Source organism: Chenopodium quinoa, unplaced genomic scaffold (assembly GCF_001683475.1).
Source record: "Chenopodium quinoa cultivar QQ74 unplaced genomic scaffold, ASM168347v1, whole genome shotgun sequence".
Classification (NCBI taxonomy): domain Eukaryota; kingdom Viridiplantae; phylum Streptophyta; class Magnoliopsida; order Caryophyllales; family Amaranthaceae; genus Chenopodium; species Chenopodium quinoa.
In genome coordinates this window covers 383270-398378 of record NW_018744589.1, presented here as the reverse complement: position 1 = coordinate 398378, position 15109 = coordinate 383270, and the positions used below count along the sequence as shown (strand labels likewise).

At 41.5% G+C, this 15109-nt stretch overlaps 1 protein-coding gene across 1 annotated transcript; it reads left to right on the top strand.

Moving 5' to 3' along the window:
- The first annotated feature begins 3515 nt into the window (after positions 1-3515).
- On the top strand, positions 3516-4283 carry LOC110699534. Its single transcript, XM_021877026.1, has one exon. It carries the CDS (start codon positions 3516-3518, stop codon positions 4281-4283), a length of 768 nt encoding a protein of 255 aa, XP_021732718.1.
- Positions 4284-15109: the final 10826 nt, after the last annotated feature.

Below are 15109 nucleotides of genomic sequence, written 5' to 3'. Positions count from 1 at the left end.
GTTATTTCGGTCCTAGTTGTGAAAGATATTTCTCAAATTTCCTACGTGTAAAATCCTATTCTTTTAACTCATTACGGATGATCTTTCCAATGAGATCTTTTTTATGCATATGACAATAATGTTAATCAAAATTACGCACATGAAATACTTAGAACGTTTCGAGTCTCATCCACTCATTCTAAATCATTGCCGAAACAAATTCAGGAATTAAAATGGAAATCCTCCCCAGCGGAGTCGCCAAAAACTGTAGGGAATAAATTCAAGCGTTAAATCCCACTAGCTTGAACCCCACTGTGATCATACACTAAAGTACGGTGGCGTCCAAAAGGGGAGAAGATAGAGTAAAAGAGTCGCCAACAAGTTAACTTGTAAACCATTCACAGGGTGAAGGTTACACCCCTTAACGATCCAAGAGATCGTCAACTCCATAAGGTTTAGAACCAAATAAGGGTTTGGGAATGATGGTACAAATCCAACCTAAAAGAGATTGAACCTGCCCTAATAATAGGCCTCTACTTTATTCTGATCGTATTCATGTGCGCTTTTTAATTAACATGCAATCAATAGGTTTAACCCTAAACCTGTTTAATCTATGTTGGTTGAATATTAATGCACAAATAAAACTATTATTGGCGATCACTTGAAATTATAATCAAATTAACCCTAACAAGATTATTAATTATCTTATTAAGCGTGATTACAAGTACCAATTACCTTTAAACATGCAATAAAAGGTGTGATCAAGCAATAACAATAAATAAGCATCAAGCAACATAATAATAAATAAAATATCATGAATAAAAATTATAATCATAATAATAATCATAATAATATTCATAATCATTATAAATTATGATCATTATAATCATAATCACGTTCATGTTAATATTAAAACATAATAAAAATAGCAAGATCCTAGGCATGATACTAACAAGATTAATAGAAAATCCTAGAATGTCACTAAGCAATAAAAATCAAATCTTTAACCCTAACATGATACTAACAATCATAAATATTAGGAAGAACATAGAAAGCATCGTAACAATCATATTTAATATTAAAATTACCCTAGACATGATACTAGGAATATCATAATAACAATATAAACATGATATCTACATCATAATATCAATAAATCATTTAAAGCACTTACTTTGATGCCTCGTACCTCTTTCTAATAAAAAAAATACACACGTTAGTAACTTCAAGGAAAATAATAATCAAAGCAATTAAATTAAATAATTGAAAGAGAGATTTGGGACCAAACCCTCAGAATTTAAACCTTTCACGTCTAGGGCGAAGGCAACTTCGAATATAGCTAGGTGTTTCTAGATCTTGTGAATGCGGAATTTTGTATGTAAAAAGCAAGGTTAGAAAAAGAGAAAAAGATGAATTAATGAATGAATTGATTAGGGAAATCTTAAGGAGAATTAGCGAATGATAGAATAAGAATTGAAAACTGATTGTTGATGAGAATTGGTTAAAACTGATTGTTGATGCGAATTGGTGAATGAAAACGGAGTTTTTAATACGTAATTTATAGAGAAAATCAGCCAAAAAGATAAAATTAACAAAACAGAGTCTGGCGCACGCAAAACGAGATTGGCGCCAGGCGCCAACGTCAGTGCCAGGCGCCAACGTCAGCGCCAGACGCCAACGTCAGCGCCATGCGCCAATGCCTGGCATGTGACGCCAATCCTGTTTTTGACGCGTTTTCTAAAATCAGATAAATTTTGCTGTACAGGAGGATAAAATCGTATATTTTTCTCAAAAATGCTCTTTGATTTTAATTAAAACTCTGAAAAGTCAACAAAAGTCAATTTATCAATGCTAATTGAATTAGGAATGAAAAGAACCTTCTAGAAGAATCTAGAAGACTAAAACCATTCCTAATTGCATTAGGAATGATAAATCATATTAGGCCCTCCTCAAGATCATTGGGCCGCATATAAGGTTCAAACCGGGCCCAGTTTAGTAAATTTGCCATAACTTCCTCATTATTCATCGGAATTGGGCTTATAATATATCGTTGGAAAGGTCTTGGCAAGCCCCATCCAACTACACTACTATTGGACCCATGTCATGGACCAACTAAACTGGATTGGCTGTTTTCTTAAAATAAGTTTTCAAAAACAGAGAGAAGAGAAAAGAAATTAAAACTATCCGCAACACTAAACTTTCCACACTTTCGCTTCATTCGATTATGATTCGACGTGAAAGTTACTCATCACCGGGTTTGTTTTTTGGGAGACACAAATGGGTGTCTACACTCCCGCATCACATTCTATATTTAATTTGAGAGTTCTCTTGAGAATACAAATTGTTTGGGCCTAGTCCATTGTCCTAAGCCTATTGACCTGGAATTACGAAAATACCCCTCCATGATCCAGCCCATCATTAGTCAGAGCAAAGTACGGATTTACCCCTAATCTGTCCAATTAAGTACAACTTCTGCCACCTGAAAGTACGTCTATAAATAGCTCTCCAATCATTGATGATGGTAACTTTTTCCTAATTCTCTAACCTTCTCTTTCTTATTTCTCTCTCTCTCCACTTTCTCTCTCTAGAAAGTACATTCGCTGACTTAAGCATAGGAGGGGCTTTCCCGGGTCACACCCCCGGGGCAGTTAACCTTCTTTCTCTTTTGCAGGCCTAGCTCTCTGACAGCAAGGCATAGCTGAGGGAATTTCGGACATTCATTGGACATATCTCTAGGACATCTTGATTACCCTTACTACCCTAAGACTCCCAGGAGCATTCTGTTTCCAAAAACAGGTGGCGCCGTCTGTGGGGATAACTAACAAGAAGTCATGGTGAACACTAGGCGTCCCCGCATCACTCATCAAGATGCTACTAGGCAAGCTTCAATTCTCTCGGCTAGGGATGCTCACATATGTCGAGGAGATCATACCCAGGGCTCGTAGTGAACCCGAGAGAGAAGTGAACAGCCCCTAGGTGGTCACTCGCCGAGACTTGGACCAGCTGGCAGCCCAGATCAACAAAAACCTAGAGGAAAGCCTCAGGGCACTTGTCAACCAAGGGGTGGGGCAAGGCAGGCAGGGGAGCGCTCCACAGCCTAATCCTCCGCCTCACGTGTCCCATCTCCAACAAGCCTCCTCTCGGCCTCAGCATCAGACATCTCGTCACTCTCAGCCCAATCAGTCCCTTAACCCCCAGCGGGAGACAAGGCAGCCAAGCAGGCCAAGAGATGCTAGAGAGATCATCAATGACCGAAGGCTAAAGGATGGCGCTCTAGATGCCCGAGAGATAATCAACTCCAGGAGGGAGAACTCCAAGGAAGATAACAACCCCCCCAAAGAGGTCGAACTAGAGTTCACTCTCGGCATGGGTCAACAAGGTACCGAGACAGCATGGTTCACTCAGCTACCTCCAGACCTAGGAGAGGAACCGATCAGCCCACTCGTTCAGTAAGCAAAAGCCCCGAGCGTCCTTCTTCCCCTAGGCCACGGAGGCTCGGAATTTTCAAGAACATCACCCCCTTCAGCCAGGAGATAATGAATACCCCTATTCCTCCGAAGGTCAAGATCCCTACATTGGACCCTTATGATGGAAAAACGGACCCAACGGACCATCTGAACGCTTACAAAGCACAGATGGGAGTCCAAACCGGGTGTGAGGCCTCATGGTGTAGGTTCTTCCCTACTACTTTCAAGGGCATATCTCAGACATGGTTCAACAACCTCACCCCCGGGAGCATAAGAACGTTTGACATGTTAGCCACTCATTTCAAAAAGCACTTCATCGTTGGGAGTAGGCAAACAAAGACTAGCGTTCATTTGATGACGGTGAAGCAAGGGGAGAATGAAAGTCTTAAGGACTACATCAAGAGGTTCAACACCGAGTCTCAGCTCATCCCCGACCTCCAAGACAACGTTGCTCTCACAACCCTTCTCTTTGGGCTCAAATCTAACAAGCTGAAGTTTGAACTTGTCCATGACAAGGTGAGCACCTTCTCTGAAGCCATGGAAAGAGCTGAAAGGATCATTGAAGCTAGTGAGGTGTGCAAGGCGCCCGTAGCAAACAACAAGGGGAAGAGAAAACAAGAAGATAATTACCATGACAACATGAATAGAAGGCCGAGGAGGGTTGAGAGTGATGATGAAGGACTCAAGTACAATGCTGATAGGTGTGATATCTATCTGGAAATAAAGCACAAGGCTATTCTTCCTAAGCCTAACCCCAAGAACACGCCGATAGAGCAGAGGAACAAGAAACTTTGGTGTGAATACCACAAGGAGTGTGGTCATACCACCCGGAACTGAAGGGAGCTTAAGAGATCCCTTGACAAGCTAGTTGAAGGAAAGCTTAACAGATATCTCAAGTCCCCCCCGAAGGATAAGCAAAGAAAGGCTGCCAAGGAAGTGCAAGAAGCCCATAGCTCAGCTGATGCTAACTTGAGCATCAATGTCATAGCCGGAGGGTTTTCCTCCGGGGGTTTGTCTAACAGGGCACGCAAAAGTCACTTGTGGTCGCTCGAGGAGCCCATCTATGATATCGGCACTCCCTCATCTACCCCGAAGGACCCCCTCATGGTATTCGAGGATGTCAAAGGAAAGAAGATTCAAAGGCCTCATGATGACCCCTTAGTGATTCATATGAAGGTGGCCAATGCTAAGGTGAAGAAGATCTTAGTAGATAGTGGAAGTTCAGCAGATATCATCACATGGAAATGCATCGAGCAGATGCGTTTTGGAAGAGGTAACCTTACACCCCTGGAGAAACCCTTAGTGGGATTTGGGGGGCATCATGTGTACCCCTTAGGAACAATCAAGCTTCCTGTTCGTTTGGGGGAAAAGAAGAAAGGGAGAAGTTTGGTTCACACATTCTTAATTGTGGATACCCCTCTGCCATACAACATGATTCTTGGCCGACCCCTTCTCAATAGGGTTAAGGCTGCCATCTCAACCTATCACTTACTCCTCCAATTCGAGACTGATGACGGATCGGTGGGCAAGATATTTGGAGATCAGTTCGAGGGAAGAAAATGCTATGTAGATAGCTTGAAGTCACCTGAGAGCTCCGTCAATCAGGAGGACAAGAGGGCCAAGAGGAAAGCGATGGATATTGATGAACCCCAACACCCGGTCATGAGCATCCACATGGCTGAGAATCCAAAGCAATACGGTAGGCCTAGGCCTATTGAAGAAGATGAGAGCATACCCTTAGGGGATGACCCCGCTCGGACCGTGAGGGTGGGAAAGAACTTGGACCCCCAGCTCAGGGAAGAAATCATTCAAGTACTTAGAGAGTACAAAGACATCTTCGATTTTACAGCAGATGAAATGCCGGGCATAGACCCCGAGGTAATGACTCATGAGCTGAACATCAAGGAGGGCTACAAGCCCGTCAAGCAAAAACTCCGACATATTGGGCCGGAGAGGAACAAAGCCGCAGCCGCTGAGGTTAAAAAGCTTCTCGAAGCGGGTTTCATTCGAGAATGCCAATACACCGAGTTTCATTCGAGAATGCCACACAACCTTTATCACTAGCCAGGGGGTGTATTGCTATAATGTGATGCCCTTCGGCCTAAAACATGCCGGGGCTACCTACCAGCGCTTAATGAATAAGATCTTTGAAGGATAACTAGGCAGGAACGTTGAGGCCTATGTTGATGACATGATTGTTAAAAGCAAGGAAAGCTCGGACCACATAGCTGATCTAAGGGAAACCTTCACAACTCTTAGAAAATATAAAATGAAGCTTAACCCCAGCAAGTGTGTCTTCGGGGTGCAAGGTGGAAAGTGTTTGGGCTTCATGGTTGATCAGCGGGGCATTGATGCCAACCCCGATAAAATTCAGGCTATTCTTGACATGGAATCCCCTCGCAATGTGAAGGAAGTGCAACGCCTTACAGGCTGCCTGGCCGCATTGGGGAGGTTCCTATCCCGATCAGCTAATAAGAGTTTTGTCTTTTTTCAAGGCCCTCAAGAGGCCTAAGTTCTTATGGGATGAAGAAGCTGAGAAAGCTTTCCAGCTGCTGAAGGAACATCTGATGAACACTTCGAAGCTTGTTAGCCCCATCCCCGGGGAAACATTATTCGTGTACTTGGCCATATCGGATTATGCCCTGAGTGCGGTCCTTGTTGTTGAAAGAGATGAAGGCCAATTACCGGTCTATTTTATCAGCCATGCCCTAAAGGGGGTTGAAACCCGATATACTCTCATAGAAAAGGTGGTGTATGCTTTAGTGATGGCAAGTAGGAAGTTGAAGCCATACTTTCAAGCACACCCGATCAAGGTCCTCACCAGCCAGCCAATCAAGAAAGTGCTAGAGAGCAAAAATCATTCATCTCGAATGACGGATTGGTCGGATCAGTTGGCTGATTTCGGATTTGAGTTTGAACCCCGGAAGGCCATCAAGGCCCAGGCCTTAGCCGACTTTATAGTTGAATGCGCTCATAGGCATACTCCAATAGACACCTCCGCCCCTTGGGCTCTTTATGTGGATGGGTCGTCTAGTAAGGCCGGGAGTGGAGCTGGGCTAGTCATCATCTCCCCGGAGGGTGAGAAGTTTGAATATGCAGTCAAGTTTGTGTTCCATGCATCAAATAATGAAGCTGAGTATGAGACTCTTATCTTAGGGCTAAGCTTGTGCCAATTCATATAGATAAAATCTGTTCAAGTGTGCTCAGACTCACAGCTCATAGTGGGGAAAATGACGAAAGAATTTGAAGTGAAGGAGGAGAACATGAAAGCTTATTTTGAAAAGGCTGAAAGTTTGACAAGATCGTTTGACAACTTTGATATCAGGCACATCCCTCGCTCAGAGAACCAACAAGCTGATGCTCTTGCCCGATTAGCAAGCTCGGTTGAGGGGATAGCCCCCCGGAACATCATGTGGGAAGTGTTAGAAAAGCCAAGTACCCAAAGACCCGCTGATGTGTCTATTTTATATAGTATTTTACCCCCGTCCCTTGATTTAATTAGTAGTGTTTTTGGCTCTTTAGAGCCACTTTTATTACTAATTGGTGCTTTCTAGTGTTTTCGTAGATTAGGTTGACTTTTGCAGGGATTTATACTTTTTGAGTATTTTCCCGAGATATTTTGGAGCAATCACGAGCATTGGAGAAGCACGACCGGATTTTATAGCCCAGGACCGGTTAGAGCCATCGAACCGGTGATTAAGGGCTCGGTATAGGTGATATCGGGGAATTTGGACTGAGTATTCAAGACCCAAAGAGGAAACCCATATTGGCCCGAAGAATTGGAGCCCAATCGAAGTCCAAATAGTGGCCCAAATGAGCTGCCTGGCCAAAGAGGCTAGCGCCCGAAGGCGCGCCCGGCCGGGCGGGAGAATCTTAGTCTAGCGCCCGGTGACGCGCCCGGCCGGGCGCGAGATTTGTACTATGATAAAAAAGGCGCGCCCGATCGGGCGGTGCCTCGCCCGATCGGGCGCGTGTATTTCTTAGTAGACGATTAACGTCGTTTTAATTTGTTTTAGTTTAGGAATTTTGTACGGAGTATAAATAATCCCCCGTAATACGATTTTAGGACCACTTCTTCTTCTCCTCTTTACTTTTTCTTTACTCTCTTAATTATTCTCTTAGAATTCTCTCTCTAAACTTTTGTTCTTAATTCTACTCTTAATTCTAGATTTATTTCGGTAACGATTTCTCTTCCCTTAATCTTAGTTATTTATTCTATTCCTTTAATCATGTCTTATTTTATTGCTTTGATTTGTTTAGTTTCTATTATGTGTGAGTGATTTAATTTCTAGGGTTTATGGGGATCTAATAAATAATATGAAGGGGTAATTTATTGTTGTTGATTATCAATGCTAGATTAATTTCCTGTTGATTGATTTAATGCTCTGTGACTTGATTTGGCCTATCTTTTATGCATGAGTTTGACAATATTAATTCAAGATTCGAGAGATGAGAATTGATGTTTAGGTCTAGTTTCAATAGGCAGATTAATTTATAAATGGTTAAGTTGAGATTCGAGAGATGAGATTTAATACCGGTAGATTAATTCTGTGATTGTAATACGTAGCGAAAGCCCTTTACAATCTGGTTAATTGATGCATTGATGATTGACTATTATTGATTGTTGGTATTGCAAGATAATTTCTTATTGAATTGTTTTAACGTTTTACAATTGCGGCTTGTAAAAGTATAGCAATATTGACTTGATGAATCGAGCAGATGTTAATTTGATATTAAAGGCTATTTTCAATAAGAACTTAGATCTAGTAAATTGCGAGAGCCTGTTAGATCTATGTTGATTAATAAATTGCGAGAGCCTGTTAATCATGTTATTTATGCAATGTCAATGATTGATTACTATGTTTTACCCTGGAGTATTATTTATTGGTGAACCTATGCCCTAGATCCTTTTATATATTGCTTTTTCCCCTATTCCTTTTCCTTGTAGTTTAGTTTCATACACAAATATAAATATTGGTTACTTAGATAATTTAGATTATAATAATTAATTAGGAGTAAAAAGACTTGTTTCCCTGTGGAGATCGACCCTACTTCCCTATCTACTTTAGTTAGAGGATTTAGGTATTTACTTTTGATTAGGGGATACGACTTTACCCTGTCAAAATTTGGCGCCGTTGCCGGGGAAACGGTTTTATTTTTATTTCTTATTGTTTTTGTAGTCTAGATTATTTCCCTTTTTGTCTCAGAGAGCGATAGTTCTCTGAGACAAATCTGACAGTTGCTTCTATTTTTTGTTTATGCCCAAGTGTTCCAGATCAGGTTATATCCCATTCGATCCTGAGATCGAACGTTCCTTCCATAGACAGAAAAATCTCTACAAGCAAATCCTGGCGGATTCTGGTGATAATAACAACAATCACCGCGATCCTCCAACTGATTCCAGCGATTTAGAGGCATCATCAGACGCAGAATCAGAGATGACGGCTCCAAAGAAGCTTAGTGATTATTCACAACCAAAGCTTACGGATTTTCCACATCTCACCCCTACTTCGGCTCTTGATGGGGTTCAATTTGAAATTAAACCTCAATTTATAACGATGATAGAGAGGAAGCAATTTAGTGGAGCCAAAGGTGAAGACCCGAATCTTCACATTGCCGAATATTGTCAATATTGCAACACCATCAGGCAAGCCGGGGTCACTCAAGACCAAATCAGGGAGATTCTCTTTCCCTTCTCTCTAATTGGAAAAGCTAAATTGTGGTTTAATGGCTTAAATAGAACTACACTTGGTATAGCTGACTAGGAAACTCTTGTTTTGAATTTCTATAACAAGTATTATCCTGCAGAGAGAACAGCAGTACTACGAAGTGCGATTCAGAACTTTGCCCAAGAAGCCGATGAGTCTTTATATGAGGCTTGGGAGAGGTTCAAGGACTTACAAAGAGAATGCCCTCACCATAATTTAGCGCTATGGCAGTTGATCCAAGCCTTTTATAACGACATTGGAAATTCCTCTAGAATTATTTTAGACTCTGCAGCTAGTGGGAGATTTATGAATCTTAATGTTGATGATGCAGGTCAGGTTATTGAAGATATGGCGATACACAATTCCCAATATGGGAATCCCAGAGGATTTGCTAACAAGGGAAAGCATAGTGTCGACTCTGTATCCTTTTTGCAAGCTCAACTAACCTCTATTTGCCAAAAATTAGATAATCTGAGCACTGCTAATGTAGCCAATGTTTCTGCGATCAATAATAATTCTAATGAGGCTTTCTGTGAAAATTGTGGTATTGTAGGTCATTGGGAGCATGATTGCAGGAGTTCCGTGGAGCAAGTTAATGTCTTCCAAGCTTACAGGCAGAATAACCCATACTCCAACATTTACAATCCTGGGTATCGGAATCATCCATACCTTTCTTACCGGAGCACTAATGTTCAAAATCCACCACCACAAGAACCACAGGCGCCACAGCAACAACAGCAAAAATATTATCATCCCAATGCTAGCCAGAAGAACCAGCCACAACAACCCCCTCATCTTCCGACCCTTCTCTTGCGGAAATTAGAGCAATGTTGGTCAATATGCAAAAGCACATGGAGAGCAGAGATGCGACAATTGATCAAATTCTAGCACATAATAAAATTGTAGATAATCAAATTGCGCAACTCTCCGCTACTCTACAAGCCCGCCAACAGGGAGCCTTGCCGGCACAGCCTACTAGGCCTACGGATCAAGCATTTGCAATTACTCTACGGAGTGGTTCAAACTATGAAGGGCCCTCTATGCCCAAAGTTGATGAACCTGTTTTATCAAATAATGCTAATCTTGATTCCATTAAACCAAACAATGTAGTTGATAGCCCTGTAGGGCTAAAGGATAATACTAACATATCTAATTCTACATTGCAGGGTACAACTCCAGAGAAAGTGGCTAGTCCAGACAAGAATAAGAATGCTCCAAAGCCAATTATCAAACTTCCTTTCCCCAATCGTCAATTGAAGACAAACTTGGATAAGCAGTTTGGTAAGTTCTTGGAGGTGGTAAAAGATTTGAAGGTAACAATTCCCTTTACTGAATTGATCACGCAAATCCCCTCGTATGCAAAATTTATGAAAGAAATATTGACGAGAAAAAGGTCTATTAGTGAGGTAGAGACAGTAGCTTTCACTGCAGAGTGTAGTGCCGTACTTCAAAATAAGTCTCCACCTAAATTAAAAGATCCGGATAGTTTTTCTATCCCTTGTCATATTGGTAATCTCTTGATTGATAATGCATTATGTGATTTGGGTGCTAGTGTTAGCGTAATGCCATTATCTGTGTTCTAAGTTGAATATGGGTAAATTAAAAGCTACCCATATAACTCTGCAAATGGCCGACCGTTCTTTCAAATACTCCATAGGTGTTTTAGAGGATGTCCCCGTTAGAGTAGGTAAATTTTATATACCTGTAGATTTTGTTTATGCAAACCCCAATTATTTTGGGTAGACCATTCCTTAACACTGCAGGAGCAGTCATAGATGTAAGAAGTGGTAAGTTAACACTATCAGTAGGGGATGATAAAGGTTTTTTTAATCTGAATAATGCCCCTAAAAGCTCCATGACTGAGGAGAAATGTTTTAGTGTTAATGTGGTTGTAAATTATTCTAACAAGCCCCAAGCTGTTGAAAAAGATCCCTTGGAGGCGGTATCTTGTGTTGCATCCTTTTCAAATGAGATAGACAAATGGCAGAAGGAAGTCGATGCAATAGAAAGAGCACTCTACAATGTTGGTCTTGGTTTCGAGGATGAACAAGTGGAACCGATCGAGCAAGTTGTGCGAATCGAGCCTACGGTAAGTGTTTCGTTAGGTCGAGTTGCAAGTGCTATATGCAAGGAAAATTTGAAGCAACCTTCGATCGAAAAGGGATCTTTAGCGCGTAACATTGAAGATCTACCATTCCAAGTCAAGGAGGATCCACCAGATAAGGTGATTTGGCGTCCCACAGGGTATTTCAGGAAGCCTCATCGCAGCCTAAACACCGCTAGACCGGGTGAGAAACCACCCGATCAAGCGTTAGGCCAAGGGTCCTAGAAATTGTACTTGGTAAGAAGGTCGTGCGTGACCTAGATAAACCAGCGCTTTGCAGGAGGCAACCCGTATTTTTAATGCTTTTTAGACTATTTTTTCATTTCTTTTTCTTATGAGAGGAGAGATGAGGGAATTTAATGAGTTTTATGAGTGTTTATACAGGTTTGAAGAAAAGGGTTAGCAAAATTTCGGAGATAAGAAGAAAAATGACAATTAGACGATTTAGTCTTGGGCCCGACCGGGCGAAGCTCACCCGATCGGGCATGAGAGTAAGGATTTGAAAATAAGTAATTTCGCCCGACCGGGCGCGAAATTCGTCCGACCGGGCGCGAGAAGGGCGAAATTTTAAAATTAAAAATCGCCCTATCGGGCGACTGACACCTGACCGGGCGCGAGAGCAAGACGGACTCAGATAGTGAGATCGCCCGACCGGGCGAGTGGCGCCTGACCGGGCGCGAAAGGTTACGAAATTCGAGCGATTTAGATCGCTCGACCAGGCGCGAGTACCAGCTTGCAAAAATAACCCAAATCGCCCGACTGGGCAACCCACCGCCCGACCGGGCGCGAATGACGTCCGCTTGCTTTTCTTTCTTTCTTTTCTTCTTTCTTCCTCCATTTCTTCTTTCTACATAACTTTCTATCTCTAAAACTCAAATTTTCTCTTACTTCTCTCTAAGGTTTCTCCTCCATTACCAACTTAAATTCAAAACTCTTTACATATTTGTGATCCTCTCTTCATCCTCTTCACTTTCATACAAAAATTTTTCATTTTTAATTCAATAAATTTTCAAATCCCATTTCTTGAACATGGAATCAAAGAGGGCTAGATCCATTTTTGGTAGGAGCTCCAGTTCGAGGGAGGAATATGACCCGGACTTGCAACTCCCATACTGGCCGACGATCCGGAATGTGAGCCGGGAACAAAAGGAACGGCTAGAGCATTTGGTCGGTCGTGAGGTAATTCCTTCTCGGTGGTTACATTGCCCTACCCTAGAATCATTTGGTTTGTATGATTTTGTTAAACGATTTTTGAATGACATTGGCATGAGAAAATTTGTTGACATGCACTATCCTACATACCGAGAACTTACTTGTGAATTCCTATCCACTTTTCATGTTGTTAGTAGTAGAAATGGGCCAAATTTATTTTTCAGGTTAAATAATAGAAATATTAGTTTAACTTTTGTAGAATTTTATAAAATTTTTGAATTAAATTTTGAATTATCTCACCAGTGGCATGCGGACTATAAAATGGGTGACTTATATTATGCTTTGACTGGTTTACCTACCCCCGACCCCCAACATGCTAGTACCAAACCTATTCACCACCCTGTCCCAAAAATCTGGCAAAGATTTGCGGGTTTGTGTTTTTTAGGTAGGGCTGAGCCTCATAACGCTAAAACTAACGAACTAGATGTCATAGGACATTATGTGTACGGGTACGGGAAATTGAACATTGGTAGGTTTATAGTTCACCATTTGAGTAGGCATGCCACAACCAGCACCACTTCCAAGTCTCCTATCCGTTTAGGTGGCCTTTTCACTCGAATAGCGGTGAAAAAGGCCGATTTTGTAGTAGACGGACCCCACCAACTGACCAACTGTGGACCAGATACCTACATGACTGCTAGGTATTTTGAGGACGTGGGGTGGGTTAGACCAGATAGCGAGCAGACACCATTTTGGTGTATTCGGACTGGGAACGAGAAACCTTTGCCTATTTTTCCCCTACCCAGTCCAGACTTGACCGCCTTTCCCCCAGGGCAACTTTCTTACACTTATGATGCTTTAGTTGCCAGCGCTAGGGGGCAGGCACCACCGCCACCAGTTCCACCACCCCAGCCTCAGCCCGAGGTGGCTTTCTCTCCACCTCGTATGTCCCATTCTGTCCCTCATGTTGACTCTAACCCAGTTTGGGATCTTCAGAGTATAGGTCAGGCCCTGGGACGTATCGAGCATTCACATTCTGACCTTAGGAGGATGGTAGGCTCCTTAGACCAGAGGTTAGGGTACCTAGAGAAGAACCAGGGTAGAGCTCTCTACCCTATGTACGATGATTATGCTCGTCGGGGCAACATTCCCGACGACGCTATTCACCCTGACTGGTTTCAGCCGCCACCCCAGGGATACGATAGGGATCCCACTGCCCGTGGTATTTACACTGACTATTCTTCTTTCTTCGGGTACGGGCAGGACATTCCTTTCGGGGGACCGGCGGGGGGGAGTTTTCACGCTGATTATTTTGGTGGTAGCTCTTCTTGTGCAGGTGGTGCAGGTGGCAGTGGAGGTGCGGGTTTCGGCTCGATGGATGAGGATGATGAGGACTAGCTATGCTGGGCTAGTTTCTGAGCCAATGAGGACATTGTCTGATTCTGGCTTAGGGGAGATTTTGGTTTGGTATTTTTCTTTTTCTCTTCTCTTTTATTTTTGGTGTGTTTTCTTAGGTTAGATTTCTTTCTTTCTAGATTAGTTTTATTGCTTTCTTATATTTGAAAAATACAAAAAAAATTGAAAAATAAAAAAAAATTCAAAAATACGTTCCAATGAATTATAAATTATGCTTCCCTGTGCCCCTTACTTGAGAAAATTGTTTTGATTCTTGGTATTTGATGATAAGCATTGTGGATTAGTTGATCATGATTTGATGTTTGATTTCCTTGAAACCTTAACACGCGTCAATTTAGTTCAACTACTTGTGAATATAGTGCTTGACTAGTTGATTTGGTAAGGAATATGTGATAGTTCCATAGTTCCTGGTACGTCAATGAATTTGAGTATTGGTTTGCAACTATATGTAATGTTTATACGATTCATTATTATGCACATTGAGGAGGACGAAGGCATTTGTTCTTTTAGGTAGCCTCCAGACTTTGTAGATACATTTGTTCCCTTCTTGCTACCCATGTTGTTGCCTTGACTTTTTGTTGTTTATCAACCATATTACAAGCCTATTTTGCCCCATTGGTTACTAGTCCCAAGCTTGGCTTGTGGGAGCTATTAGTGAGTGAGGTGAGGGAGTTTGTAGTGTACTTATTATTTGCACAATTTGGGTGGGCTTTTGAGAAGTTGTTTTGTTAATTATTCATGTTTATTTTTAATGAGTTTGAGAGTTATATTTTCTTGAAAAAAATAAAGCATGATGTTATGAAAAAAAAATAGAAGTTCAAAAGAAAAAAAATGTGAAAAAATAAGTGAACTTCAAGAGAAAAAAAATGTTCAAATGTTCTAGTTGGAGGGTGATCAAAAGAAAAATAATTTTGAGCCTCAATGAAATATTCAAGTTTGGAAAATAAAGTTTGTTTATTCACTCTACTTCTTCATTATTATATTTTATGAGTGAAATTGTAAGAGTTGGGATTATTTATTATGATTAGAGTATATTTGGTTGATGTTAGAGTTGGTTATGTAGGAGATGTTGATCATTATTTATTTTGATCATGGGCTTTATTAGGATTTGCTCCCTTAAGCATAGCTTTAATCTCACTTGTTCCCAAATGATTCCTACCCTTTACCCTAGCCTTACATTACAAGCTTTAAAAACCTTCCGACCTTTGTGCATAGAATTGTATGAATGTGAAAGTGTTGTTTATCAATGCAAGTTATGATTTGACATATTTCGAGTCGACTAG

Coding starts and splice junctions, on each gene's coding strand:
- LOC110699534 (XM_021877026.1), top strand. CDS start 3,516: ATGAATACCCCTATTCCTCCGAAGGTCAAGATCCCTACATTGGACCCT.